The sequence below is a fragment of the Sinocyclocheilus grahami genome, unplaced genomic scaffold, assembly GCF_001515645.1.
Source record: "Sinocyclocheilus grahami isolate Dianchi unplaced genomic scaffold, SAMN03320097.WGS_v1.1 scaffold60.1, whole genome shotgun sequence".
NCBI lineage: Eukaryota > Metazoa > Chordata > Actinopteri > Cypriniformes > Cyprinidae > Sinocyclocheilus > Sinocyclocheilus grahami.
Genome location: NW_015505239.1, coordinates 1335005 through 1361883, shown reverse-complemented (window position 1 = coordinate 1361883; position 26879 = coordinate 1335005). Strand labels below are relative to the sequence as shown.

Below are 26879 nucleotides of genomic sequence, written 5' to 3'. Positions count from 1 at the left end.
TTTGCAAAAAAAAAAAATATTTGCATACTGTGCAGAGTATACACACTATTCTGCAGCAATAGTAAGAATAATATGCCAACTTACACATAGCCAGAACTTCTTGTTAGTAATACATCCCACAATGCAATGCACAAAACTTGACCTTCCATTTCCAGTGTGATGGATTATTGCTGTAATGGACAGCATGTCACAGGAGCTGTCAATAGATCTGAACTTGTATCGAACCTGTACAATTCATTTATGAAAGCTGGTTTTGCAATGTACTGCAGTCTGTCTCTGTATCTTTCTGTGTCTGTTTATCTCTCCTCAATTAGGTTAGCTGTAATGAGAAAACAGTTATTCAGTGTTTAAAATTGCTCATGAAAATCAATTTTTTATCTTATGCAGTCAGCTGGGCTAAAGCATGTGTTACTGTCACATACTTAATGGCCTGATACTAGATCTCATTTACTGCTAATTTAAATGACCTTTCTGTTCAGTCAGACATACTTACATTAGTCATCTCACAAGCATGGGTGTCCAAGCCTATATCAACTGAAGAAAAACACTTTTAAATATTAGTGTTTATTAAATATTTCCAGGCTTTTGGGCTGTCTGTTGCTTGGCGACAGGTTTGATGCTTTGGCTTCTTTTGGAAATATTTTCATGGCTGAGAAAAAATATTCAACTGGCTGGTTTTACCTGAAGCTCGAGTTACTCAATATTAGCATATTGTTTATGTTGTATAAGTTAAATATCACATGAATAATTGTATTTTATTTTTATTTCTCAAAGGTTGCTCTCTCATATCTTATGATATTTAATTACAAACAGGTTTTGAATAAAAAAAACAAACAAACAAGATGCTTTATTGTCGTACCGTAACGGTATGAATCGATAAAATTAATGTGAATTCCTATTTGTTTTCGGGAGAATTTGATGAGAAATGTTTACGTTCATAATGAAATCACAGGCTTTTGATTGTAGGTAGCCAAACACATTGATGAGCGATATCTACTGACACTGGAGACACACAAGACTCTTTTCAATGTTATTGTCATGCAGGAGAAACAATCTTACAATCTTTTTACAAAAACTTACACTCAGCAGAAATGTTTTGCTAAATCTACTGTATAAAGGTATTTTTGGTCATGCCAGTGCACATTCATTAGACTCACATGATTTCAGCATGTATGCAGAGCAGCCCTACCAAACCAGGCTAAACATAACCTCTACAAGCAGAGTGCACACTCACTCATTCTTTGCAATTATTCCCTATTACCATCCTTCCCATCCCCCCAACCCTCCTCCCTCCAATACTGAGAACATGTGAGGAGATTGTAACCATGTCAACACTAAGTCACTGTAGATTGGTCTGTAGAGTTTGCGGCTATGACAACAATTCATCAAGACCCAAAGACACGGCACACAGGTACATTGTGTATATGGGGGTAATAGAGGTGTTAAAAATAGCTTCAGTAAACAGGAAGATGGGAAGGTGTGGACTGGTCATGTGAAAAACATCAGGCTTGTTGAATGGCAGAAGCTGCAGGTGGAAACCTCTCCATCTGGCAAAACAGAAAATTGCATCCATAAAGACTAGACTTCCTTTTCCTGTGTATGTATGTATTTTAAAAGTTTACTACTGTCAATGGATTCAACTGAATTTATTTATTTAAAATGATGTCTGTTATAGGGATGCACAGTATATCTGTACCATATATTAGTTCCTGTCATTTATCAGTATTGGCTGATATTAAATATTTATTGTGCAAGCTTGTTTCCCCCAATTTTTACATTAGGGCCTTTATCTAACATTCATTTACTGTTAATCTTTAAAACACAAATCATTTATAACACTGTTAAATATGATGTTTAGCATATCTCAAAATGATTATCCATTATTATAATGTTGTGATCACTTGTAGATTATTTAGACTAAATTGAATACATTTTAATATCTGCTATTTGTTGTTCATTGGCCATAACATGAAAATGAATTAAGTATTGAAATATAAAAATAAAAACCAGCCTATCAATCAGAATTTTGCATCCGTAATCTGTAGTGTACAATAGATGTACTTGTGTGTATGACAGTATGTAGAGAAAGTTCAAATTCACTTGGCTCAGTTTTTAATGGGAATGACACTTCTTCTGACAGTTCATATTTTTTATTCCTCTTGTGGTTATACTGTGTGGTAGACAAATTCGATAGAATGTGTCTTTGAAATTACTGTACTTGGGCCAGTTATAAACACAGTCAACCACTGTTAAAACGGTCTTAAGAACGAGTCTGACCAACTAGCATCTAACCCAGTGGTAATCAGTCTTACTTTTCGGGTATAAAATAAACCAGTTTATGTTTTTATGTAACTGACTTAAAACTTTATGACCAGTCTAAAATGTGGTTAGATGACCAGTCTAAGCAGTTTATGCATTTGGCCTTTGACTTCACTTTTATACTATAAGTGGAACTAGTGAGAATATGCTGGTGTGAGTACTGTTAGATCAGCATTTTTCCCATACACTGCTAAGGTGAAAGCCCTTGATCAGGTCGAAGTAGCAGGATGCTTCCCAGGATTCACTGCGGGATGCTTGTGTCTCATGGGACACACTCTTGGCCTAGTGCAGATTAAGCCTGGCCTAATTTAAGGTCTGCTTAAGCTCATCAACCCTATTACATTAACACCCTTTGATATTTCTTTTAAGTAATTTACATTTTTCTTTGTTTGTTTTTTGGTTCAGTTTGTTAAATGTCCGACCTGCTTTTAGATTGAAAACCCTTAAAGTAATCTTAGCTGAGGTTACCAGACATTCATATCGTATTATACACAGAATCACAAAGTGATTTTAGCTTTCACTTCAACAAATAAATGTTAACACTAACTGAATCTGTCCTTTCAGAATTTTTACTCAGTTGCATCAGAGATAATAATTCAGCTATGCTATTTTTGGAGTAAAATACTAAAAAGCATTTTCACATTTCTGAATTGTTCCTTCTTTTAATAAGTTTAGGCCCAATGATTTTCCAGTAATGATGAACTGGATTTCTGCTGAAACTGATGAAACATGATCTGGTAATAGCAGAATATTTACTATGTGGAAAAAGGTTAAGGTTGTTAACCTAAGGTTGAGATGCTCCCTGTAAATGATACATGCTAAGAAGAATTCATTTGTGTCGGTGCCAATAGCTTTGTGGGCAACGTGCTGACATACTGCGCCGTTGCTCTACAGGCATCCCGAGTTCGAATCATGACTCGAGGACCTTTCCCGATCCTGCCCCCTCCCCTCTCTTTCTCCCACTTCACTTCCTGGTCAGCTCTGACCTGTCCTATCATAATAAATGCAAAAATGCCAAAAATAAATCTTTAAAAAAAGATATACATTTTATATGTAAATATAAATATGTAAATATTCCAAATACATTGGTCAGTTAATTAGTCAGTCAGTTCCCAGTAGAGTAAGGGTCGGTTCACACACACACATGTTTGTTTCTGTGAATTGTAGGGACTTTCCATAGACTTCTATTACTTTTATACTGACCAAACTATATTTTCTATCCCCTAACTCTAAACCTATTACATAAAACCTGTTTGCATTGTTACACTTTCAGATAAACATCATTTACTATTTTTAATATTTTTTCCCCTCGTGGGGAACGCAGCCCGGTCCCCACAATATAAAAATACCTTATTTTATTTTGAGCACTGTTAGAATGCCGTGTCATGCATGAGACATTACAAAAGACACCCCTCGTGGGGAACGCAGCCCGGTCCCCACAATATAAAAAATTTCGGGTTTTACTATCCTTGTGAGGACAAGTAGCATAAACAAGTACACACACACATATACACGGACAGTGGAATGGGAAAAAAGGCAAGGTTTCAAGACCTTATTTTATTTTGAGCACTGTTAGAATGCCGTGTCATGCATGAGACATTACAAAAGACAAGCGACTCAAGCACAACGTGCTTTAATGCTTAAATAGCATTTTAAATATACTGTATATAGTACATAAAAATTATATTAATATTATTGTATATTTTTAATAATAAATTCAAACTTGCATTTTATTTTCAGTTGCTATTCAGCACTGATCAAAAAGAATATCACAGCAGTAGAACTCAGAATAGGCTTTTAGTCTTTTTGGATAGAGAACAGAAACAGAGATGCTTTTTCATACTGTTAATTTATTCATAAAGCATCTGTAACATTTCCATTTCATGATCTTATTTAACTGTGCTGACGATGAAAGACACATGCAGACACACGAGTTGTCCTTATTTTACATTGCAGAGTTGTTAAACTACTTGCTTCAGCAAACAATATCCTGTCAGAATAAGCCTTTGACACAGATGTCACCACAGTTTCATCAGTAAGATGCTGTACGCTCCTTGAAGTGTTTAAGAAAGAAGTCTAGAAGTTAGTTTTCATTCTTTAGTGTTATGATTTTCAAAGTTTGTACATTTCAAGTTGATCTGTCTTTGTCAAGAGCAAGTTTGGAAAAGTTACCGCAAATGTAGGAGGCCAAAGTGTTATTGAAAAGCTAAAGTAATGGCTGTTTAAACTGAAATCATATAGTTCAGTGTTTCCTTTTATCTTGCAAAGTACACTAGCGTTCAAAAGTTTGGGTTACTTACTAGTACGTTTTATTTATTATTTTGAAAGAAATTAATGTTTTCATTTAGCAAGAATACAATAATCAAAAGTAACAGTAAAGACATTTATAATTTTACAAGATTTATTTTTCTTCTAAAAAAGCTGTTCTTCTGAGCTTACTATTCATCAAAGAATTCTGAAACAAAAAGTGTCCCAGTTTCCACAACAATTAAGCAAGTCAACTGTTTTCAACATTGATAATACTAAACATTTTTTTTCGAGCAAAAAAATTAATAAATAAATATTAGAATGATTTTTAAGGATGTAAGGATTTTTTTCATGTAATAATATTTAGCAGTTTTATTATTTGTACTGTAAATTCAAATAAATTCAGCCTTAGTGAGCATAAGAGACTTCTTTCTCAAACATTAAAAAATCTTACTGACCCTAAACTTTTTAATGCTAGTGTATGTCTTCATTGACTAATAAAATGATTTCTTGCGAACACATGTTGTACTGAATAGCTTTTACAGTTATCATTAATTTTGTTAAAATGCTCATTATTATAGTTATTACAGTTTAACCTAAAACAATTGTGTGGGTGAAAATAGACTCACTAAATACAGCTTCTTTTCAAACTGAAGAAGAGGCTGTTATTTAATATTAACTGGATTTAGTTTGATTAGCTGTGTCATTTGATGGGATAAAAATATGTTAAGTAAGTTGTAAGAGGAAATGTGCGAGTGAGATATGAAAAGAGCACTGTTGCATAATCTGTCTATCTGGAGTCTTTATATGTTCACAGAAATGAACAAAACATAAACATATTACCTTGTTTTCTTTCATTAAAATTTTTTTGTAATCATTGTAATCTTTTGATAGCTCTAATATGTATGCATTTATTTTTGGTGAAGTTGCATTTTCTCTTTCATAGGTGTTCATAGCCAAAATTCCTTCTCCTTCTATGAAGAAACCGCAGCTCATTGCTTTATCCAGTCCATTCCTCTATGGGGAAACTACTGAAACTTTTTTGGCTTCTGTTTAAGCTCTCATTTCTCCACTTAGCATGCCAGTTTTCAAGGTTATGTCCTCTGCGCCATCCAGGCAGGTTCATCCACTTCATTTTATGTTGCATGTAACAATGACACTGTGCTCCCTGTGCCCTCACGAGCACCCACAGGCGGACACTCCGTGGTGCAGAAACTGCGAAAGATGTATTTATGGCACAAGAGGGAGAGACATCCTTTCACATGACAGTTCATTAAGATGACGCCTCCCACAAGGGGACCTCATAGTCATGGTGACTAATGTGTTTCCTGTAGCACACATAGGATATACAAACCTGGGGTACATAGTTTGAAACCTCCTAGTTTACTAATAAATGTTTTAGCCCTCTCCCTTGATTCTACGTAGTGTGTGATCTCCAGGGTTTAGTCCTGGACTTAATTAGACCGGTCTGGTCTGGTTAGAAGCAACTGGACAGGACATTACAGGAGGAAACTGTACTTTTCTTGCTGTTGTATCCAGTGCCTGTGAATAATTTGTGGTTCATGCAACCAGTGAGTTGCAACTCACCGGTGTCATCGCAGTTCTTGTGGGTGTGTTTTATGTGCTCAGTGATTTATGGCTTTCATTATGTACACTTGATGCAAATTAGCATGGTCTTAGTTTATAGCTTTGCATTCATTCATTTTGGCAGGAACATCATGGGTCATCTTCCCCTTACTTCTGTAATCAGAGAGGTTAATTGTCTCATTGTAAAGGATATTTTACTGCCGATTCTGGGAGTAAATTCCTCTGTCATCCTTACAAAAGTGCAAAACAAAGGGGCTTATTTGAATTTAACTGTTGTAATCCAGTACAACAAGACCATTTTTTCGCCATCAAACTCCAGTATTCATCTGCATATAAAGGGCTCTGTTGCTCTCAGAGGTGCTTTAGGGATATCGTGCATATTTTGGCATAGCTTCAGTGTGGACCAGTGACATGCAAATAAATGTTCCTTGGTCCAAATCGCAAGCTGTGGGACCGCTGTTGCCTCTCTGCTCTCACAAACCCATCATCCCAGGTCTTCCCATTGATTATGCTGATCAAGACCTTGAGATGAACCAACAAGCTCTCCATTGAGCTCTCCCTTGTGTCCAACTATTGTCTGCTTTTGCCTTCCTTCATCCATCAACTTAGGAAACCCCCATTACTGGGCAGATGTTCCATTCTCAACGGCGTTCCTTGAGACTGTGAGTTTCGGAATGCAGATTTGAGGCATGGGGGAAGCAGGAAGAGGCTTTTTCTCCATCTTTCCCAGCCTCTGCTATTATGGGCTTACTCTGGGGTTGTGCAGCAGCCGTGAGAGGCTCTATTGAACCCTCACAGAGAGCAGGGCAAGAGCCCGGCGTCAGGGTCAAGGTGACAGCGCTTAGGTCGATGAATATGGATGACGTTGCTCCATCTGTTCCTACTGCAGCGTGTAAACAAACACAGGCGTGTGAATAAGAGGCGGGTGACGTTGCTCCCACAAAACGACTCCCATGCAGTAAGCAAATGCAAAGAGTTAACTTTCCCAGCCTTTGCTGGATATATCTGTGTGCATTTAAACATCCATGAAGAACAGCTGAGTCTGCTTTGTTTCAGACGTGCTGTGAAATACATATCATAATCATTTAAGTCAATTTGTAAAGCTCAATGTAAAAGGGATCATGACTAAAATTATTAAAATGTTACCAAAAAATAAACAAAAAAATCACAGTGTTACAAATGACTCAAACCGGTTTCAAAATATATATATTTTTAAACTGCTATTTTGTTGTTTATTTCTAACTTTAGAATCACGTTAAGTATATTTTGTATTCCCGGTAACATTTCTTAAGAGTATTCTATTTTTCTTTAACATTGTTCTTCAAACACAACTACTATTTGTCAAATATATAATGTTTACAATTATGTAACTTTCTTACTTAGGAACATTGTTACCAACTTTCAAAAAGTAATTTGTAAGTTGGTGGTATGAATCAGACTCAGAGAGTGTTCAGTTGTTCAGTTCACAGTTGACTTCCTCACTGTACTTTGAGCTATTTTTTGTTTATGATTCAAAATGAACCAGGAACCAGTACTGTGATGTACACTTTAAGAGGCTTACATTTGGTCTATTTACTGACTTTTTGTGTGTGTTTAAAGATCCATATTCACAACATACTGGTATTTATGGTGAGGTCCAGTCACAATACTGAAAAGATTGTAAGAGAAGATTTGTTTAGGAATAAGACCGTTATTTTTTGTTTGAACCGGCACAAATAAACAGATTGATATTTATGTGGCACAATCAGAATTACCAGAGTGAGAGTCTCAAATTGGAGTCTATCTACTCACAAATAGACCTAACAAAGTGCCTGAGATTTATGCTTATATCGTTTTACAGCTCTCAGGGGGAGCTTGCGCCTGTCTGCAAATATAATTTACTCATCTGATATGTCTACGGTTTTGTCCTCTTTCATGTATTACACCGATAAGCATCCCTCACAGAGTCTAACAGCGGACAGCAAATGTCACATTTGTATAAAAACGGGTCGTAAAACAGCCCTGAATGAAGATTGTGCGTGCGTAATATTTTAAAAACCACAATGGCAGTGTGTTTGATGATCATGTAATATATAAATCAGTGAAGATTCACTGAATGTCTAAGAGCCAAACAAGAAGCATTCGAGTCATATTGAGATAGAGGTTGCAGATGGCACTTAATCAAGATTTCACAGTAGGCAGAATGGATTATAAACTTAAAAGTTGAGAAGAAGCCAATCACGGCACTGTTGTACAGGCGACCATTATAAGTATCTTAAGCTCTTTGCAGTGGGGGGTTTTAACATTGGCTGGTAGTTTGGTGTGGTGTTTGTAAGCCCCATGTGGTCCAACTTTAAGCTCCTTCTGTCTGAAATGCCAATCAGCTGTGTGGAGTGAATGCATGCTCAATTCACGCATACTGAATGGCAGTCTAGAGAGTTTAAAGAGGACTATTGTTCCCTGATTCTTTCAGCCTCAAACTAGCAGGTGTAATCCACAGTATGCATGTAGTTGAGTTAGAATCATCTTAATCTAGGAAGCGTGTGCAAACAATAGCAAAGCGATGCCCATATGTCTGTATATTTTTAGAAACAAGACATATTGATGGCATTTAAAACGAAATAGGAGCCAAATTCACCACTGTTTTGTATAAAGTTGTACATAGTCTTGTTCACTACCTTGTTTATATATTAAAATCATAAGGAAATGTTGCTTAAAAAACATATCAGACCTTTTGTGTAATGAAAGCAGATTTGAGAGAATACCATCTGTTACATGACATAGTAATTCCCAAAATCCCTATTTGATCTTATGGTTAGCTGCTTTGTCTCTGTTGAGAGGAGTAGCTTCTCTTTGTGAATTATCTGAAATTTATGAGTAGTAATTTAGCATAGTTTTACCAACCTTTCACTATTCATTGGTGGCCTAGTTAACAGTGCTCTGCTGGAGAAAATAAATCAATAATTGGAAGCTCTAAACTGCAATGGCTTTGCGACGAGGTATCCCATATCTGCTGAAAATTGTGTTCCCAATTTTAGCCCTCTATTGTATTAACAAACACTAGGCACAGTGAGAGGAAGCGGTAATGTGAGGGATTCGAGATAAAGGATTGTCTGGATCTCAATCTCTGTGATAATTTAATTCTGTATTGTGTAAAGTGTACAGGAGGAAAAAGTCAATATTAAGCCTTTAACTGCCTAAACGTTTCCTCATTACCATCAAATTATAGAGCTGCTTTCACATTTTGAGTTGTTTGAAAGATACACCCAAGCATAACCCAAAATATAAAAGCAGCACAGTAATGGCGGATGAATGACATCGGTCTTATGCAACTGCCATGGGCATTTCTTTGTTCAATATACACTCTTGAAATGACAAAACAAAACATAAGGGTTGAATTGATTTTGTAATATGCTTTGAAAGGTTATGGTTGCTGGCTAAACAAGGGCAGTAAGTAAATTAATAAATAGGTTTCACGTTTTGCTATTTTTGTAGCAAAGGTACATTGTCCTTGTGGCCTAAAGTGAGAACCAAGTAAACCACAAATGCACACTGTCAACATTTCTGAGTGCCTCATGGTGTATTGTAAAACATTTCCCTCCAATTTTGTCATTTTAGAATAGGGAATAGAACATAGTTTATAAACTGGCAACGGACTCTTTTCTGCCTGCCATGTGAAATATTCAGGGCAATAAAGAGATCCTGATGTTTTCCAGAAGACTTGATCCTGAGTTATCCTTTTCCTAATCCATGGACAGATTTTTATTTTATGGGGCATGTCCTAATAATCCTTATAACCCTATTAATGTGTTAGTTGTAGTATTTGTTCTTTATTTGATTTTTATATAGTTTCTTATTCCTTTTCAATTTTCCTTGAAAAATGTTTCTTTATTTTGAACAGTGTCAATAGTAGTATTATTTTTTTTATCTGTCAACACTTCCTTATATTATTTATCTGATATATTATTGTGTTGAATGGCAGATACTTATTTTCGATGCTGAGATGAACAAAGGCCCCCATAAAAGCTGAAAAAATCCTCTAAATATAATCTCTCAGTGCATTGGATTATACAGATTAACCTCATGTTTGCACATCAGTTTTGTTTTTTCCCGGGTGATGGGGGATCATTGATTGAAAGTGGCACACAATCTGTTTTGAAACCTCTATTAAGAGACACATTTTCAGACTCACAGTAGTTCAGAGCTCTTTGCAAAATGATTCTAGTACCACTATCCATGTTGCTGAAATCCCGAGGGATAAACTGTCTCAGATTTAGAGCAATAAAAGAACAGTTAACGAATGCAAATACTGCAGGTATACATATCTGATAAGGTTTCTATATATATAATATAATTTACATATTCATGCTTATCTGCATTGCTTATCTCATAGCTTTCATTGCTTCTCTGACAAATTATGTCTAATTTTATCCATTTGCATAAAATGCTTTTTATTTGAAAACTAAAAGAAAATAACACCATTGTCAAAGGGGAAAAATAGATTTAAATCTCACTAGGAGCTGACCTGCTCACAACCTCAGAGTTCCAAGAGACATTCAATGAAGTATTCACTTTGACCTGAATAGTGAGGACTCTCCTTCAGTGTACTCAGAGACACTGAGTTTTCATTACATTTTAATTAAAATTTTCAATTAAATTGAATAAACAGCTTGTAAAACATATTTAAAAAGTAGCACGAAGTATAAAATGTACTTTAACTTTTTATACTGTACATCTATTTTATATGGTTGCATTCATTTGTTACATTTATGTTTGCATATATTTGGTTACCAGGCAGAGCTGCTTAATATTTAAACTACATGTGGACCAAGTGAATTGCCTCTTTGACGTGATGTGGCGAAGACACAACCTCCTTTGAGAGAGGAGGAGATTTTAGTTGATGGATCTTGGAGAATTAAATATTGCATAGTTCGGCTTTAAATTTTAAATAGGTGAGTATATGGGGGTGTCTCTGCAAAATGTAAGCTTTTTGCATCCATTAAAGCACATTAAAACAAAATGTGATTGCTTCAAAAAAAATCTTGATTAAAAGTATATTAGGATGTTCAATATATTAAACATTTTGCTTTTGAAAAACATTACTATTAACACTGTTCTTTGCCAGTTCATCCAATTACTTTTTTATTCTACTAAATCTACAAATGCAAAACATTTCTGCTTGTGTTCATCAGGCTTCAAGTGTTTTGTTACTGCATTGTCCTGAGTGGATGAACAATAGCAATAAGTGTGTGCATGTGATTTGTGGCTCTGCATTGCAGCAGTTGTAGGCTACTAATTCGTTTGGTACTTTCATGATCATGAACCTCAATCTTGAAGAAAGTAGGAAGTATAATTCTGTTTGTAATAGGGGGAAATTGCAGTCTGGCTGTGCAGTTCATATAAAGTGGAGATTGAGGGAGAGCAAGACTGAGTTGAGAAGTGAACATGCTTTGCTATAGGGGATTAGATTCTGCCATCGAGAGAGGAACTATCAAGGCATCCAATCTGCCTGGCAACCGTTGCTGTGCAGGCATGAGCAACGGTGAGAGAATTTCTTGCACTGAAAGAATCCCCCACCCTTTCTCTTCTTCTTATCCATTCTCTGTGCAAGAGCGTTAAGTATATTTTGTATTCCCAGTAACATTTCTTAAGAGTATTCTATTTTTCTTTAACATTGTTCTTCAAACACAACTACTATTTGTCAAATATATAATGTTTACAATTATGTAACTTTCTTACTTAGGAACATTGTTACCAACTTTCAAAAAGTCATTTGTAAGTTGGTGGTATGAATCAGACTCAGAGAGTGTTCAGTTGTTCAGTTCACAGTTGACTTCCTCACTGTAATTTGAGCTATTTTTTGTTTATGATTCAAAATGAACCAGGAACCAGTACTGTGATGTACACTTTAAGAGGCTTACATTTGGTCTATTTACTGACTTTTTGTGTGTGTTTAAAGATCCATATTCACAACATACTGGTATTTATGGTGAGGTCCAGTCACAATACTGAAAAGATTGTAAGAGAAGATTTGTTTAGGAATAAGACCGTTATTTTTTGTTTGAACCGGCACAAATAAACAGATTGATATTTATGTGGCACAATCAGAATTACCAGAGTGAGAATCTCAAATTGGAGTCTATCTACCCACAAATAGACCTAACAAAGTGCCTGAGATTTATGCTTATATCGTTTTACAGCTCTCAGGGGGAGCTTGCGCCTGTCTGCAAATATAATTTACTCATCTGATATGTCTACGGTTTTGTCCTCTTTCATGTATTACACCGATAAGCATCCCTCACAGAGTCTAACAGCGGACAGCAAATGTCACATTTGTATAAAAACGGGTCGTAAAACAGCCCTGAATGAAGATTGTGCGTGCGTAATATTTTAAAAACCACAATGGCAGTGTGTTTGATGATCATGTAATATATAAATCAGTGAAGATTCACTGAATGTCTAAGAGCCAAACAAGAAGCATTCGAGTCATATTGAGAAATTGCAGTCTGGCTGTGCAGTTCATATAAAGTGGAGATTGAGGGAGAGCAAGACTGAGTTGAGAAGTGAACATGCTTTGCTATAGGGGATTAGATTCTGCCATCGAGAGAGGAACTATCAAGGCATCCAATCTGCCTGGCAACCGTTGCTGTGCAGGCATGAGCAACGGTGAGAGAATTTCTTGCACTGAAAGAATCCCCCACCCTTTCTCTTCTTCTTATCCATTCTCTGTGCAAGAGGTCATAACCCTGACCCAAAACATGGTCACCATTGTGACCCCAAGACAAGAGATTTTGCCATCAAGTCTCTCTCTTTGTTTTTTATTTTTTTATTTTTTTATTTTTTATTTTTTTTTGTGGAGGATGGGCACGTATGATGGCACTGTCATCCATCTCTGAGAGATTCATCAGACACAATACCATGGTTTACCAAATTGATATATACCATAGTAGTGAATGATTACTATATTCTTCTCTTAACGTATACCATGGTATTTACAAAGCTTCTTCAAAGAATACCATGGTACATTCTGTAACTCTTAATTACAAGTACAATAATGTGACTTTTTCTTTCTGATTTTGACAGCCTCAACTGTTTACCATATTTTTAAATGTAATTTGGGCATAAATATATTTTTAGGTTATCAAACAATAAATCAATCATAGTTTTTTTCCTTGAGTGAAAAGAAACTACTACAATCAATCACCATAAGCTTGTAGAGGAGAGACTACTGTGATTTTTTTTCACCTCCTACCCATGAGAAACAGCAATACAGCTGGTGCTCATCCTGCTTTGGGGTTTAATCTGTTCCTTCACTAGTCCTTGAGCAAACACATTCCTAATGAGCATCAAAGGGTTAGTTCACCCAAAAATTTAAATTAGACTGTGTTTTACTCACCCCCGAGGCATCCTAGGTGTATATGACTTTCTTCTTTCAGACGAATCCAGTCAAAGTTATATAAAAAAATTGTCCTGACTATTCCAAGCTCTATCATTGCAGTCAGCAGGTGTTGCAGTGCTTCAGTCCAAAAGAAGTTAAATTAAAAAGTGCCCATCCATAAAAGAAAGTGTCTCACACAGCTCCGGGGGGTGAACAAAGTCCTCCTGTAGCGAATCGATGCGTTTTTGTAAGAAAAATAACCATATTTAAAATGTAATAATCAATTTAATCCCACGGAGCCGTGTGAGATACTTTTTTTATGGATGGGCACTTTTTATTTTTGTAAGAAAAATAACCATATTTAAAATGTAATAATCAATTTAATCCCACGGAGCCGTGTGAGATACTTTTTTTTATGGATGGGCACTTTTTATTTCACTTCTTTTGGACTGAAGCACTGCAACACCCGCTGACTGCAATGATAGAGCTTGGAATAGCCAGGGCAATTTTTAATATAACTTCGACTGGATCCGTCTGAAAGAAGAAAGTCATATACACCTAGTATGCCTCGGGGGTGAGTAAAACACAGCCTAATTTTTGGGTGAACTAACCCTTTAACCCTAGGTTAAAGTTATTGATAGAACTAAAAGCTAATTAAATAAGGCCATTATTCTTTTTATTTTAAACCTATGCTTTATTCAAATTAGTCTTAATTCCCTGCCCTCTAATAGTTAGTTGTCTGCCCAGGTTCATCTGAATGTGTTGTGCTTGAGGTCTTAATTCAGGTTAGGCCGTGCATGGAGTCTGGGTTTGGAGACTAGAGAGCATGATGATTCTCTGAATGTAGAAACTGAGAGGTTTTGTGAGGAGAAGCAATGCATTATAGAGGAGTTCTTTCTTGGAGTGGGCTGGAGAGATAAGAATGCCATGGAGAAAATTGTTCTCGTCTACAGAAGAGTGCATATATAATAAGCTATTTAAGTACTTGTATGTATAAATGTGTGTGCTTGAGTTATGACATTAAAGCTATAATGTTTGTACTGTAAAATAGTGAATCACAGGACAATGGGGGCCTGTCTGCTTTGGATCATGTATCTTGTGTGTGTGTGGTTGTGCAGGTTTGTGTTAAGGTGACCGTGTGAGAATTTAAAAGCTGATTATTTGATCAGGGATGCACAAAATGAGCTCACATATATTTATTCACACTAAACCCATTTTTCCTTTACTCACTCCCTTTTAGAGGTACGTGAACACTTCAGCAATGAACATTAACAAACCTGCACTGCAGCAGCTTCTCAATTGTTTTCTGGAGATATATTAAGAACATGCAGTTTACAACCTCATTCTGTAAAGCTGCATGTTAAGAAAATGGTTTTCCTGTAAGAGTTTCAGTGGCACTGAATGCATGTGCGGTCTAAAGGGCAGTTTGCTGAACAGGACCATGTCCTCTTGTCTCACCTCTACAGAACACCAAGACTAATGTGGCCTTACTGATAGACTGACCTCTGCCAGCACCCCATATCCACAGGTCCCGCCTGACTCAGTGCTTCTGTAAACCCTCTCACAACAAATATATGATTTTAAATCTCGCTGTGGCAGATAGCTAGACTAACCCCAGGCTTCAGTTTAACTTCTGTTAACCTCTGTGTCAGTCTGAATGAGATGGTAGCCATTCTAATGCCAGCAGTACTGATTCAGAGTTTCTTGATTTTATCCAAAGTAGAAAAGAGAGTAGAAAATATTTATTACATTTATTGTTAGCATCTGTGTTGCAATATAATTATGTTTTTCCATATTAGAATAAAAAAGCAGAATTAGCAATATAAATCTTTCTATAGATAGCACTTTTCATAATGGAATTCAGTATTTCAGATTCCTTTTTTGAATATTATGTGCTGTTGCTGAATCTGATTTTATCACTTTATAAAAATGCATACTGATGTTTTAAGATGTAGATATTCATGCATGAACTGACTGAACCTGTTAAGCATGGTTAGCATCCTCTAAAGCAGACATATCTGATTCTGTTTACTGTTCGTCTTAATGGAATAAATCAATATCTTCAGTCAAAGCGTGTGATCCGAATTTTTCTGCAACTGAAGCAAGGCTGTTCTACCTGAACTGGTTCTCTAAATGTTTGTTGGTGTAACCTAATAGTCACGCTCATTCAGTCATATGAGATCATATTTTTGACTTAGATGTTACCACATAAAAGGTGTTGTTTTGCTAATTATTCCTAGATTTTTCATGGTATGATAACGGTTTAGTTATGTGGGTGCATGTGTTTGATCTTCACCATCATATCACAATGCAAATCTAGCCAGTGCCCCTATAGTGATTCTATACCTGCCAGCTAAGGCCTTCAGGATAACAGTGACCTCAAAAAGTTTCCCTGTGTTATATCTGCACCCACCCACCCACGCACACACAAACACTAACAGCACTCCATCTGTCTGTAACGCTCAATGGGGATAAAGAATACCATGGGGGAGGCAGTGCAGGAGCTGTATTCTCCGCTTGCCTTCAGTTCTCCACTTATATGTGAAGGTGACTCAGAAAAGGCGCCTACGCATTCATCCAGCCATTTAAACTCATTGACTCTCTGGGTAGTTGGGGTATCTAAATACAGTAGAGATCAGAAGATGTTTAGTCACATGTGCCTTTGAATCAGGCCGTAACATTTTTTGGTAACGCTATACAATAATGTCTGATTAGTTAATGCATTAACAAACAATGAGCAATACAGGGGGAAGTCGTGGCCTAATGGTTAGCGAGTCGGACTCGTAACCCAAAGGTTGTGGGTTCAAGTCTCGTACCGGCAGGGATTGTAGGTGGGGGGAGTGAATGTACAGCTTCAATACCATGACTGAGGTGCCCTTGAGCAAGGCACCAAACCCCCAACTGCTCCCCGGGTGCCGCAGCATAAATGGCTGTTCACGGTGTGTGTGTGTTCGCTGCTGTGTGTGTGCACTTTGCTACTGCACTTTGGATGGGTTAAATGCAGAGCACTAATTCCAAGTGTGTGTCATCACGTCACTTACATTTGGTATTTATTATTCTTTGTTAACATTAGGAAATAAAAATTTAACTGTTAATTAGCTCAGTTATATTATTAAATAATTAAATATTAAATAATTAAATAATACTAACATTTTGATTAGTAAATGAGTACTAAAATAATAAACAAGTGCTTTAGCATGTGCTAGTCCAGAGATCACCTATTTCCAAAACACTAATTATGAATCAGATTAGTAAAAAAATATATATATGTTTCTTCATCCTTTCAAAAGTGAATTGGAAATGAACCACCCTTACTTCATGATGTTTTTTTCCTCTTATCAAGTGTGTGCTTTATGTGAGCAGACTAATTAACAGGCGAATAAATTAGCTCTGAAATATGTTTTCATCCACCAGGTCTCCTGAGATTTTTTTTCTTTTTAATGATTTATTTATGTATTTTTGGCATATTATAACACCTATTCTCCATAAACACACACAAATGAATGTCATTATTAAATGTTTTCAATTTATAAGCTGTTAGGAAATTTATTCTTTGTTTTAAAACAGGAATTTTGTCTGAAAATCTCTAGACAATGCATAAAGATGGATGGATTAGGAAGAACTTTCCTCAAAGTGAGGCACCGAACAAAGGGACATTGTCTCGTTGTAAATCTTTGGTGAGTGGGACACCATGCAGAGTCCTCCATCACTACGTCAAAGAGGAGGAGGGAGTCAGTGGAAGACGTTCTCATAAGAGAATATCAGCTCTTTAGCATTTCAGCTTCCACGCCCCGCGTTATCCCCACCGCGCTCCCCCAGTGCCCGCCTTTGTTCGCATCACAACAATCCCTGAACAGATGGTGCTCTGCTTGGGAATCGAGTGACAGCCACCGGCTAGCAACCAATCGCCTGCTCGGGAATCAGCTGACTCGCCTGGACAGCGCCAGGTGCTGTCATCATATTTTCCTTGGCGACGCAGCACGGGCTCCACAGTAACACGGAGACACGGCGGATGGTAGCCAGTCAGCGGATTCCCGTTGCAAGGATCCATGCAAAATCTGACCATGCGCTTGGCGAAGGTTGCACATGAATTTTCGCGGAGTGGATGTAACAAAACGATGCCACTGTAAAGCAGTTAATTATACGGAACTTACGAGCGACGAAATGGTATTTGTTATCTGTGGATTTTCTTTCAGTGCTCTTTCGCAAGGACATAAATACTGTATCTAGCTACTGTAAGTGCATGAAGCAGTCAGCGCGGAGGGAGGACTTCAATGCCATTCGGAACGTGTAGGCTGGCAAACCAAAGAGGTATGCACAGATTTTGAAGCATCCACATACTGTTCTCTTTATGCACGAGCAACTGTGCATGTTTGAACCAAAACCACGGGCAACTAAACAGGTTTTCGCAGTGCGATAATAATATTTAACAAATAAAATAAAAAAAAACGGAACTACTCGCACAACCTTTGTCTGTCAGAATGAGCTGTGGTTTTAAAGTAAGTCACCCAAAAATGTGTTTCCTTCTTGTAAACTGAAAATAGATGTTATATATATGTTGCTTTTTTAGGCTTCTCTTCTATGGATTAGATGTATGGCAAGCCGTTTTACCATTTATTCCTTTAACTACTCCTTTCATATTGATAGTTGTTTATAAATAATACTTATTTATAAATAGTAGGCCTACTATAATAAACCATATTTTAGTTTTTAAAATTATTATGAAAAAATCCAGTAGTGACGTTTATCTTTTTTTTTTTTTTAGTTTCACAAGCAGCTATTAGATACTAACAGGCTACTTATTCATTATAAGCTATAAACTTTCCCAAAAGTTTATATTTTTCCTAATAGGAAAATTAGGAAGAGTCCAAATATAGAATGAAGTTACAAAGATTTGCAAACTTTTACCAACAATGGATTAGTTACTTTTTACTGAATTGTGTTTTGTGTTTGTTCATTGTGTTGTGTTGTATTTCTTTGTAACTTTGTCCTTTGCTGCATATCTTGAACGGGACTCCCTGGTAAAAGAGATATTGTATCTCAACGGGACCTTCAAATCATGAACAACAAATGACATGTTCTAATGTTTGTGTGGATCCTTGCCGTTAGCTCTGGCTTGCGTACCAATCCAAATACCCTTGTTTTTTTTACGAGCATAAACCCATTAGTGTTGTTGGTAGTAGCTAAAATATTGATTTTCTGTAAGATTTAAAAAGTGCACTTTACTGTGCTCAAGTTGCTTATTTAGGAGATAGTTTTAGTGCATCTTCTTTGTCTAAATATCTTTAGAGTTTGTTTTACAGCCATTTTGGAAGTTTCATTGACAGACTTGTATGTTTGTAATCACTTAAGTTCACTTAAGATTTGGGGCATCGAAACAAAGTACTACTCAGGATCACACTCAAATCTCGGTTTAGCTCTTAGTGGACACGTCAAATAAACTTGCAGGCTTGACGTGTACATTTTCCTCAAACTTGAAATAATACCCTGTCACACACTGGCAGTACCGTGACCCATAGATCAGACATGTCTTCAAAACAGAAGTCTTCACTCTCTGCAGAGAACAGATCTGCATCTGTCAGTGATCTGAAATGGCAGGTGTTTCAAATAGGCTCCCAATGAATTTCACAGCTGTCTTTTGTTATCTAAGACTAGGGGAAGTTCAGGATGACGGGCTGGGCAACAGGAAGCAAGCTGGTTTCAGAAGTTCACCTAATGAGGTTGGAATGACATAAATAGCCATTAATTTGGATTCAGATCCTGTTTACTTATAAAGATGGAATATTTATGAGGATCATCAGGGTGTCCTATTTGTGTGGTCCTTAGGCAAATGGTACTGTGAGAAATATGTTTGTTTTGTTACATCATATTTCTTCCATTCATAATTGCAGCCTGTGCTCAGTTTTTCCAAAATAAAACAGAGCTGGAATTGTGGCTTAATTTTAAGCCCCTGTATACAGTCTTAAATGAAATTGTGATCTCTGGATTACTTTATCCTACTTACTGGAAAGGTTTTGGCCTCCACTTTGGTAAATACTGCTATTAAGTGCTGAATCTCAGATTGACCTCAATATTGGTAAAAAAAAGAAAAAAAGAAACATAATTCATGTGAAAATGGCAGAATATATGGGGTGCATTTGACCGATTGTTTACTGATTTTAAACAATGGAAAATCCAATACAGTAGCAGCTTATATGTGACCCTGGACCACAAAACCAGTAATAAGGGTAAATAATAATTTTTTAAAATTGGGATTTATACATCATTTGAAAGCTGAATAAATAAGCTTTCCATTGATGCAAGGTTTGTTAGTATAGGCCAATATTTGGCCGACATACAACTATTTGAAAATCTGGAATCTGAGGGTGCAAAAAAATCTAAATATTCAGAAAATTGCCGTTAAAGTGGTCCAAATGAAGTTCTTAGCAATGCATATTGTTTTACTAATCAAAAATAAAGTTTTGATATATTTACGGTAGGAAATTTACAAAATATCTTTATGGAACATGATCTTTACTTAATATCCTAATGATTTTTGGCATAAAAGAAAAATCGATCATTTTAACCCATACAATGTATTGTTGGCTATTGCTACAAATATACTTGTGCTACTTATGACTGGTTTTGTGGTCCAGGGTCACATATATTTAAACAGTTTACACAAAAGTGAAAATTGTGTCATCTTTACCCACCCTAATAATGAAAATCAGTGGGATCCAGTGTTGATTTGGACCCCGTTGACTTTCCTTGTATCAAAGACAAATCATTATTGAATATATCTTCTGTTGTAATACAGAAAAAAGTCATACAGGTTAGGTGGGTTAAAATTATGAGACGGAACTATCCCTTTAAGGCATAAAACAAATTGAGTGTCATGGAAAGCAAGGATCATGTTCTGGTAAAAATTTGTTAATTGGTTGCTATTCCTGGAAAATGATGGAACACTTTAGTCCTTCTATTTTTCTTTCATCTCATTCATTCATCTGCCTCTCTTAAAATTTTACAGATAAGTTTAATCTATTATCTTAATTACCTTATTAAGATATTTCACATGTCATTGTGTGATATATTGTATTACAACCTAGATAATTAGATAATGTATATTTTCATTGTGTCCTTTTTCTTGTTCAAACCTGTAAGATAAATGGACTGAAAATGTTAAATGTTAAAATAGTGAATTGCCAAAGTCACCCCTTCAATTATTTTATTGATTTGGCGTCCTTCTTCACTAGTTTAGTGCCATTTTCAGTGTGAGGTGTCATTCTGTATTGCATTACGAAATACTTTAAAAGGGTCATATGATGTTGCTAAAAAGAACATTATTTTGTGTATTTGGTGTAATGAAATGTGTTTATGCGGTTTAAGGTTAAAAAAACACATTATTTTCCGCATACTGTACATTATTGTTTCTCCTCTATGCCCCGCCTTTCTGAAACGCGTCGATTTTAACAAAGCTCATCAGTCTGAAAAACGAGATGTGCTCTGATTGGCCTGCTATCCAGTGCGTTGTGATTGGCCGAATACCTCAAGTGTGTGATGGAAATGTTACGCCCCTTACCATATTGTGATGCCGTGTCCCGGCCGGAGTGACGAGAAAAAAACATTAAATGAAACACACGGCGGGCTAAAGTGAGTGGAGGCCGGCTTGAGTGAGCGGCGGCGGGCGGGCTTGACAATGGCGCAGCCGGCGGGCTTGCGGCAACCACATGTGACGACCCTGGGCTGGACTCCGCTTCGTCCACGGTGAAAGCTGATCCGGCGATCCACAGCGCGAAGTTGATGTATTTCCTCAGCGACCAGCACGATCAGCTCCAGGCATGACGAAGTGGATATCGTCCTCTTTTGGAAGGCCAAACAAAGTAGTTTCGCTTTCACAACGAAACACACAGCGCCTTCATGACATGGCGGTGGTGGCAAAAACAATACTACAGCAAGAATAAAAGTTACGCCTTCTTTCTTTGCGTGAACATTTGGGCGGCGTTATGCAAATCTTCCCACATCGTGACGTAGACATGTTAGAACGAGCCGTTTTAGCGTGGTTGACTCTTAACTTTTATAGAGAATATCTCTTTGGATTTGAGACTTTAGTCTTTGCAACTTTACAGATCTTCTTTATGTACCAAGAGCTTGTAACACTCCAAAGAGAAAGGAAAAATAAAAAATGCATCATATGACCCCTTTAAGGATGATGCTGATAACTCTGATAACACAGGCCGGGTCCCATCTGTGTACTGCACTCTTTTATGAGAATTGCTGAAACTGGCTGTTACAGTCAGCTCTCATTCTAAATTGCCCTGATGCTCCTTTGGCCACAGGGGGTAGATCAGGCCTCTTATTGATTTCCACTCTCACATTAAAGGACTCATTTACACCAGTTTCCTCCATTCATTTTCTTGGGAGTATGTTCAAGCTGTTCAAGCTGTCCAAGCTTGCATTTGTTGGTGGATTCCGCTTCACGAGAGACTCCAAAGCTCTGAAGTGAACATATTTCTGAAGTTGGCATATGTAATCTAAATGTCATGTGGTGGAATTTTCAGATCTTGGGTCTTTAAATCTTATGTTTTCAGGATGAGTGTAGTTCAGTTATTTTGAATCTTGACGTTAAGAAACATTAACAAGGCTGAGCAACTTTTGTGGAGGAGTATCTGTTCTTAATGTAGGTGGTATTTGGCAAGGACTAAATCCCTCTGGCTTGCTGTTTGTGTGATTGAGTCAGCATTAGCACCATATGGGATAGCAGATGCCCCGTTCACTGCTCTGTCAAAGACACAATAACATGCCACCTTTTTGTGCCTTTTGCTTGCAATGGATGCTTAATATGCTCGGTTATTTCATTCCAGACTTCAAAAGCCCTTCTAGTGTTAAATGATCCTCCGTAATCTAGGGCAACACATATTTCCTACTGAGTATGCAGAATCAAGTCAAGTTTACCTGATTTGACATGATTGATTTGTCATGGTTCACATTTGCATAATATCTTATTTTTTGTGTATTTTGTTTTACATAATTGCTACAAAGAGAGGTAATACTGTAGTTATTTAACCTAGATGGAAAACCATTTTGAATCAGGGTATGGTAATATCTTGATAGGAAAGACTATGAATAAATGTACAGAGTCATTTCTACACCTCACTAATGTTCAGTCTTTGTTTACAATAGCAATTGTTTGATCACCTGAGGAATAATATTTCCTTCCTTTCCTTCGGTCACCATTTCTTTCATCTTTGATCCACCTCTTCATGCATGTCAGATTGCAGTGAACAAAAGCCTGTGCCTCTGTTTTTCACATTATCTTTATATTTGTATACAGGTTTATTATATTTTGTATTTGGAACAAATAAAATTGAACAAATATTAAACTTAATGCAGGTATTTGTAACTATATTGTGACAAATCTTTTTCCAGTTTCGCCGACTTCTGTGAAGTATTTATTCTACATAATGCTTAGCTCATTTAGTCATTTTTTTATGTGGTTAATCTAGATATATCTGCTTAAAACTATTTTATAGTTTAATGTTTATTGTGGTAAACAAGTAAAATAAGTTTTTTTCAAATGAAAAAAAAAAATCTGTCAATGCAAGTACATTTATCTCGTTTTTGGACATGCATTTTACCTGGAAAATATTTAAATACTTTTTTTGCTTCATTCATGTGTAGAAACATTTCTATTGTTTGAATCCATTTTTTTCTGCTTTCAATATCTGTTACATGTTTGTCAGAATATCCTTATATAACACAATTTTTCATGTAAAGGAATTTTTCCATTGATTATTGTAACAGGCTTTTCTCTGTTTGTTTTTTCTAGGCCAACTCTACAGTTCAAGATTCATGCTGTGAGAAAGTTTCAAACCTATATGAGCCCACGGGAACTGCACTCTTTTAAATCTTTTGGAAGCTCTTTGACCCCACTGTTCAAGCTGTCAGGGATAAAAGGGCTATTCTGCAACACTTCGTTCGAATGAGAATCTCACCTCACCATCTATTTTGGCGCTATAGGAATTCCAGCTCAGATCTAAGAGGATAAACATTTACAGTCAGAATGGCAAGAGGGACTTTCTTTTTTGTTGTGCAGGGCCAGATTTGTTTCTTCCTGCTTCTGGCTTTACTTGGCCTCTCTTCAGTTCAGAGTACAGAATGTCCACAGCTTTGTGTGTGCGAGATCCGGCCTTGGTTCACACCCCAGTCCACCTACAGAGAAGCTACTACTGTTGATTGCAATGACCTTCACCTTACACACATCCCCGGGAACCTGTCCGCTGACACGCAGGTGTTGCTTCTGCAAAGTAACTACATTGCCAGAACTAGTGAGGAGCTGGAACAGTTACTGAATCTCACAGAACTCGACCTGTCCCAGAACAACTTCAGCAACATCCGGGATATCGGCCTGACCAACATGTCGCAACTCACAACGCTTCACTTGGAGGAAAACCAAATAGTCGAGATGCCTGACTTCAGCTTGCAAGACCTTAGCAATCTACAGGAGCTGTACATTAATCACAATCAGATCAGCTCCATTGCACCCAATGCCTTCGCCGGATTGCGTAATCTTCTGAGACTCCATCTTAACTCCAACAGACTCAAGGCCATTGACAGTCGCTGGTTTGAATCAACCCCCAACCTGGAGATCCTGATGATTGGGGAAAATCCTGTGGTCGGCATCCTGGATTTGAACTTCAAACCTCTTACCAACTTAAGAAGCCTGGTCCTGGCAGGAATGGAGCTCACTGACATCCCAGGCAATGCATTTGTTGGACTAGACAACCTGGAGAGTCTCTCCTTCTATGATAATAAACTAGTCCGGGTGCCACAGAATGCGCTGCAGAAGCTTCCAAACCTGAAATTTCTGGATTTGAACAAGAATCCAATACATAAAATTCAAGAGGGTGACTTTAAGAACATGTTAAGACTAAAAGAACTTGGCATTAACAACATGGGAGAACTTGTGTCCATTGATCGCTTTGCCCTGGATAACCTCCCAGAGTTGACCAAACTCGAAGCCACCAACAACCCCAAGTTTTCCTACGTGAACCGTTTAGCATTCCGTGACTTGCCATCACTAGAGAGTCTAATGCTCAATAACAATGCTCTAAACTCTCTCTACCAAGCAACGGCAGAGTCCCTGCCCAACCTGAGGGAAATCAGTATCCACAGCAACCCGCTGCGCTGCGACTGTGTAATTCAATGGATGAGTTCAAACAAGACAACCATTCGATTTATGGAGCCTCTTTCCATGTTCTGCGCCATGCCACTTGAGGTTAGAGGTCAGCGTGTGAGAGACATACTTTCTCGTGAATCTTCAGGCCAGTGTCTGCCAATGATCTCTCATGACACGTTCCCCAATCACCTCAACCTAGACATCGGGATGATGGTAGACCTTGACTGTCGTGCTATGGCTGAACCTGAACCGGAAATATACTGGGTGACCCCATCTGGTAACAAAGTCATGATGGATACCGTATCCGATAAATACCAACTCAGCAGTGCAGGAACTCTACGCATATCCCACATTCAGGTGGATGACTCTGGCCACTACACCTGTGTGGCTCAGAATACAGAAGGAGCGGACACTCGGGTGACCGCAATTCGAGTCAATGGGACTCTTCTGGATAGCACCCAGCTTATGAAGATCTACGTGAAACACACAGAGTCACACTCAATTTTAGTATCCTGGAAAGTGAACTCCAACGTCATGATGTCCAATCTGAAGTGGTCATCAGCCACCATGAAAATCGACAACCCTCACATCACCTATACGGCTAAAGTTCCTGTGGATGTTCACGAGTATAACCTCACGCACCTTCAGCCGGCCACTGAGTATGAGGTCTGTCTCTCGGTCTCCAATATCCACCAGCAGAGCCAGAAGTCATGTGTCAACGTCACGACCAAGCATGCTACGTTTGCGGTGGAGATCTCGGAGCAAGGCACCAATACAGCTCTGGCGGCAGTCATGGGCACAATACTGGCCATCATCAGCCTGGGCTCAATCACGCTATACATTGCAAAGAGATGGAAGAGGAAGAACTACCACCACTCCTTAAAGAAGTACATGCAGAAAACCTCCTCCATCCCCCTAAACGAACTCTATCCTCCCCTCATTAACTTATGGGAGGCAGACAGTGAAAAGGACAAGGACGGTTCTTCAGACACTAAGCCGACGCAGGTGGACACAACAAGAAGTTATTACATGTGGTGAAGCTTACCAGACATTTTTTCTTCTTCAGAGCACAAAGACACATCTTTGGTTATTTGTGCATAAAAAGACATGATTTCCTTTTTTCTGCTTTGCTTTACTGCAAGCAACTATTTAGACTGACTTTGTCGTAGAGTGTATTGCCTTTTCCTCTTCTTTGACTTTCAATATGGCAGCTTTGTTTAGCTTCCGAGACATGTTAGTAGCTGTGCGTTTTCTTTTTTGTTCATTATATTTTGATAGCACAGCATAGATATTGTCAAGGATTGACTTTGGGTCGATTGATGCTGTAGCACTATATCTGATCCGATATTGATATGTCTTTGGCAGTATTCATAGAGAATGCATTGTTTCTTTCTCTCTTTCGTAAGACAGTTTAACTGTTGTGCACTGAACTATATATTAACAAATTTGTCTTTGGACTTCAGTGTAAGCTGACAAGGTGAGTTTAGACTTGATACACTGTCTATTGAAAAACGTTAGCAATTGTTCTGTAATGTTGTATCAACTATAATTTGAACATTTAGGATTTTCTCAAAAGTAATTTTTGATTTAGAAGTTAACTTTGCATATTAAAGAATTGTAAACCAGCAATAGAAATGTGAATGTTAAATGATTAGTTAGTAGAAAAATGCTTTTTTATATTACTCAGATTCTTCTTCTTTTTTAATTGGGTAGAATCTGTTAATCACTTAATTTTGTTGTAATTTACACATGCAAAATATGTTGCATATTACAGCGCAAACAAAAATAAAATACAGTTTTGTTCAGATATTTTTTATACATTGACTTTCAAGTTGAGTGTCATTATTCTAATTTCCTATTCTATCTTTCATTCCTATTCTGTCTCCCCCAGTCCCCCTTCTTTTTAAGTAAATGAGTGACTAATTTTGGTCTTGATGTTAAAGATCTCCATTACAAATCCTTAATAGCAATAGAGCGATAAGGTTAAGGAATGCAATTACAAAAAATATGATTAACGTTATTGCCACCAAGTTCTTGCAAGGACAAATTATGGGATGTTTATTTTATTGCAGGGATGTGTGTGTGTGTGTGTGTGTGTGATCATTTACGTTAATAGAAAATAATGAATTTATTTTAATTTTATGTATAAAATAAGGTTGTGATTAGGGGTAATGTGGATAATTAACCAGTCTCCATTGGCACATGCAGCCCAGA

General features: G+C 37.3%; 1 protein-coding gene across 1 annotated transcript; it reads left to right on the top strand.

Moving 5' to 3' along the window:
* Positions 1-17390: 17390 nt before the first annotated feature.
* Positions 17391-26440, top strand: lrrn1 (leucine rich repeat neuronal 1). Its single transcript, XM_016271103.1, has 2 exons — positions 17391-17821; positions 23316-26440. The coding sequence occupies exon 2, from the start codon at positions 23550-23552 to the stop codon at positions 25701-25703; it is 2154 nt and encodes a 717-aa protein (XP_016126589.1). The 5' UTR covers positions 17391-17821; positions 23316-23549; the 3' UTR covers positions 25704-26440.
* Positions 26441-26879: the final 439 nt, after the last annotated feature.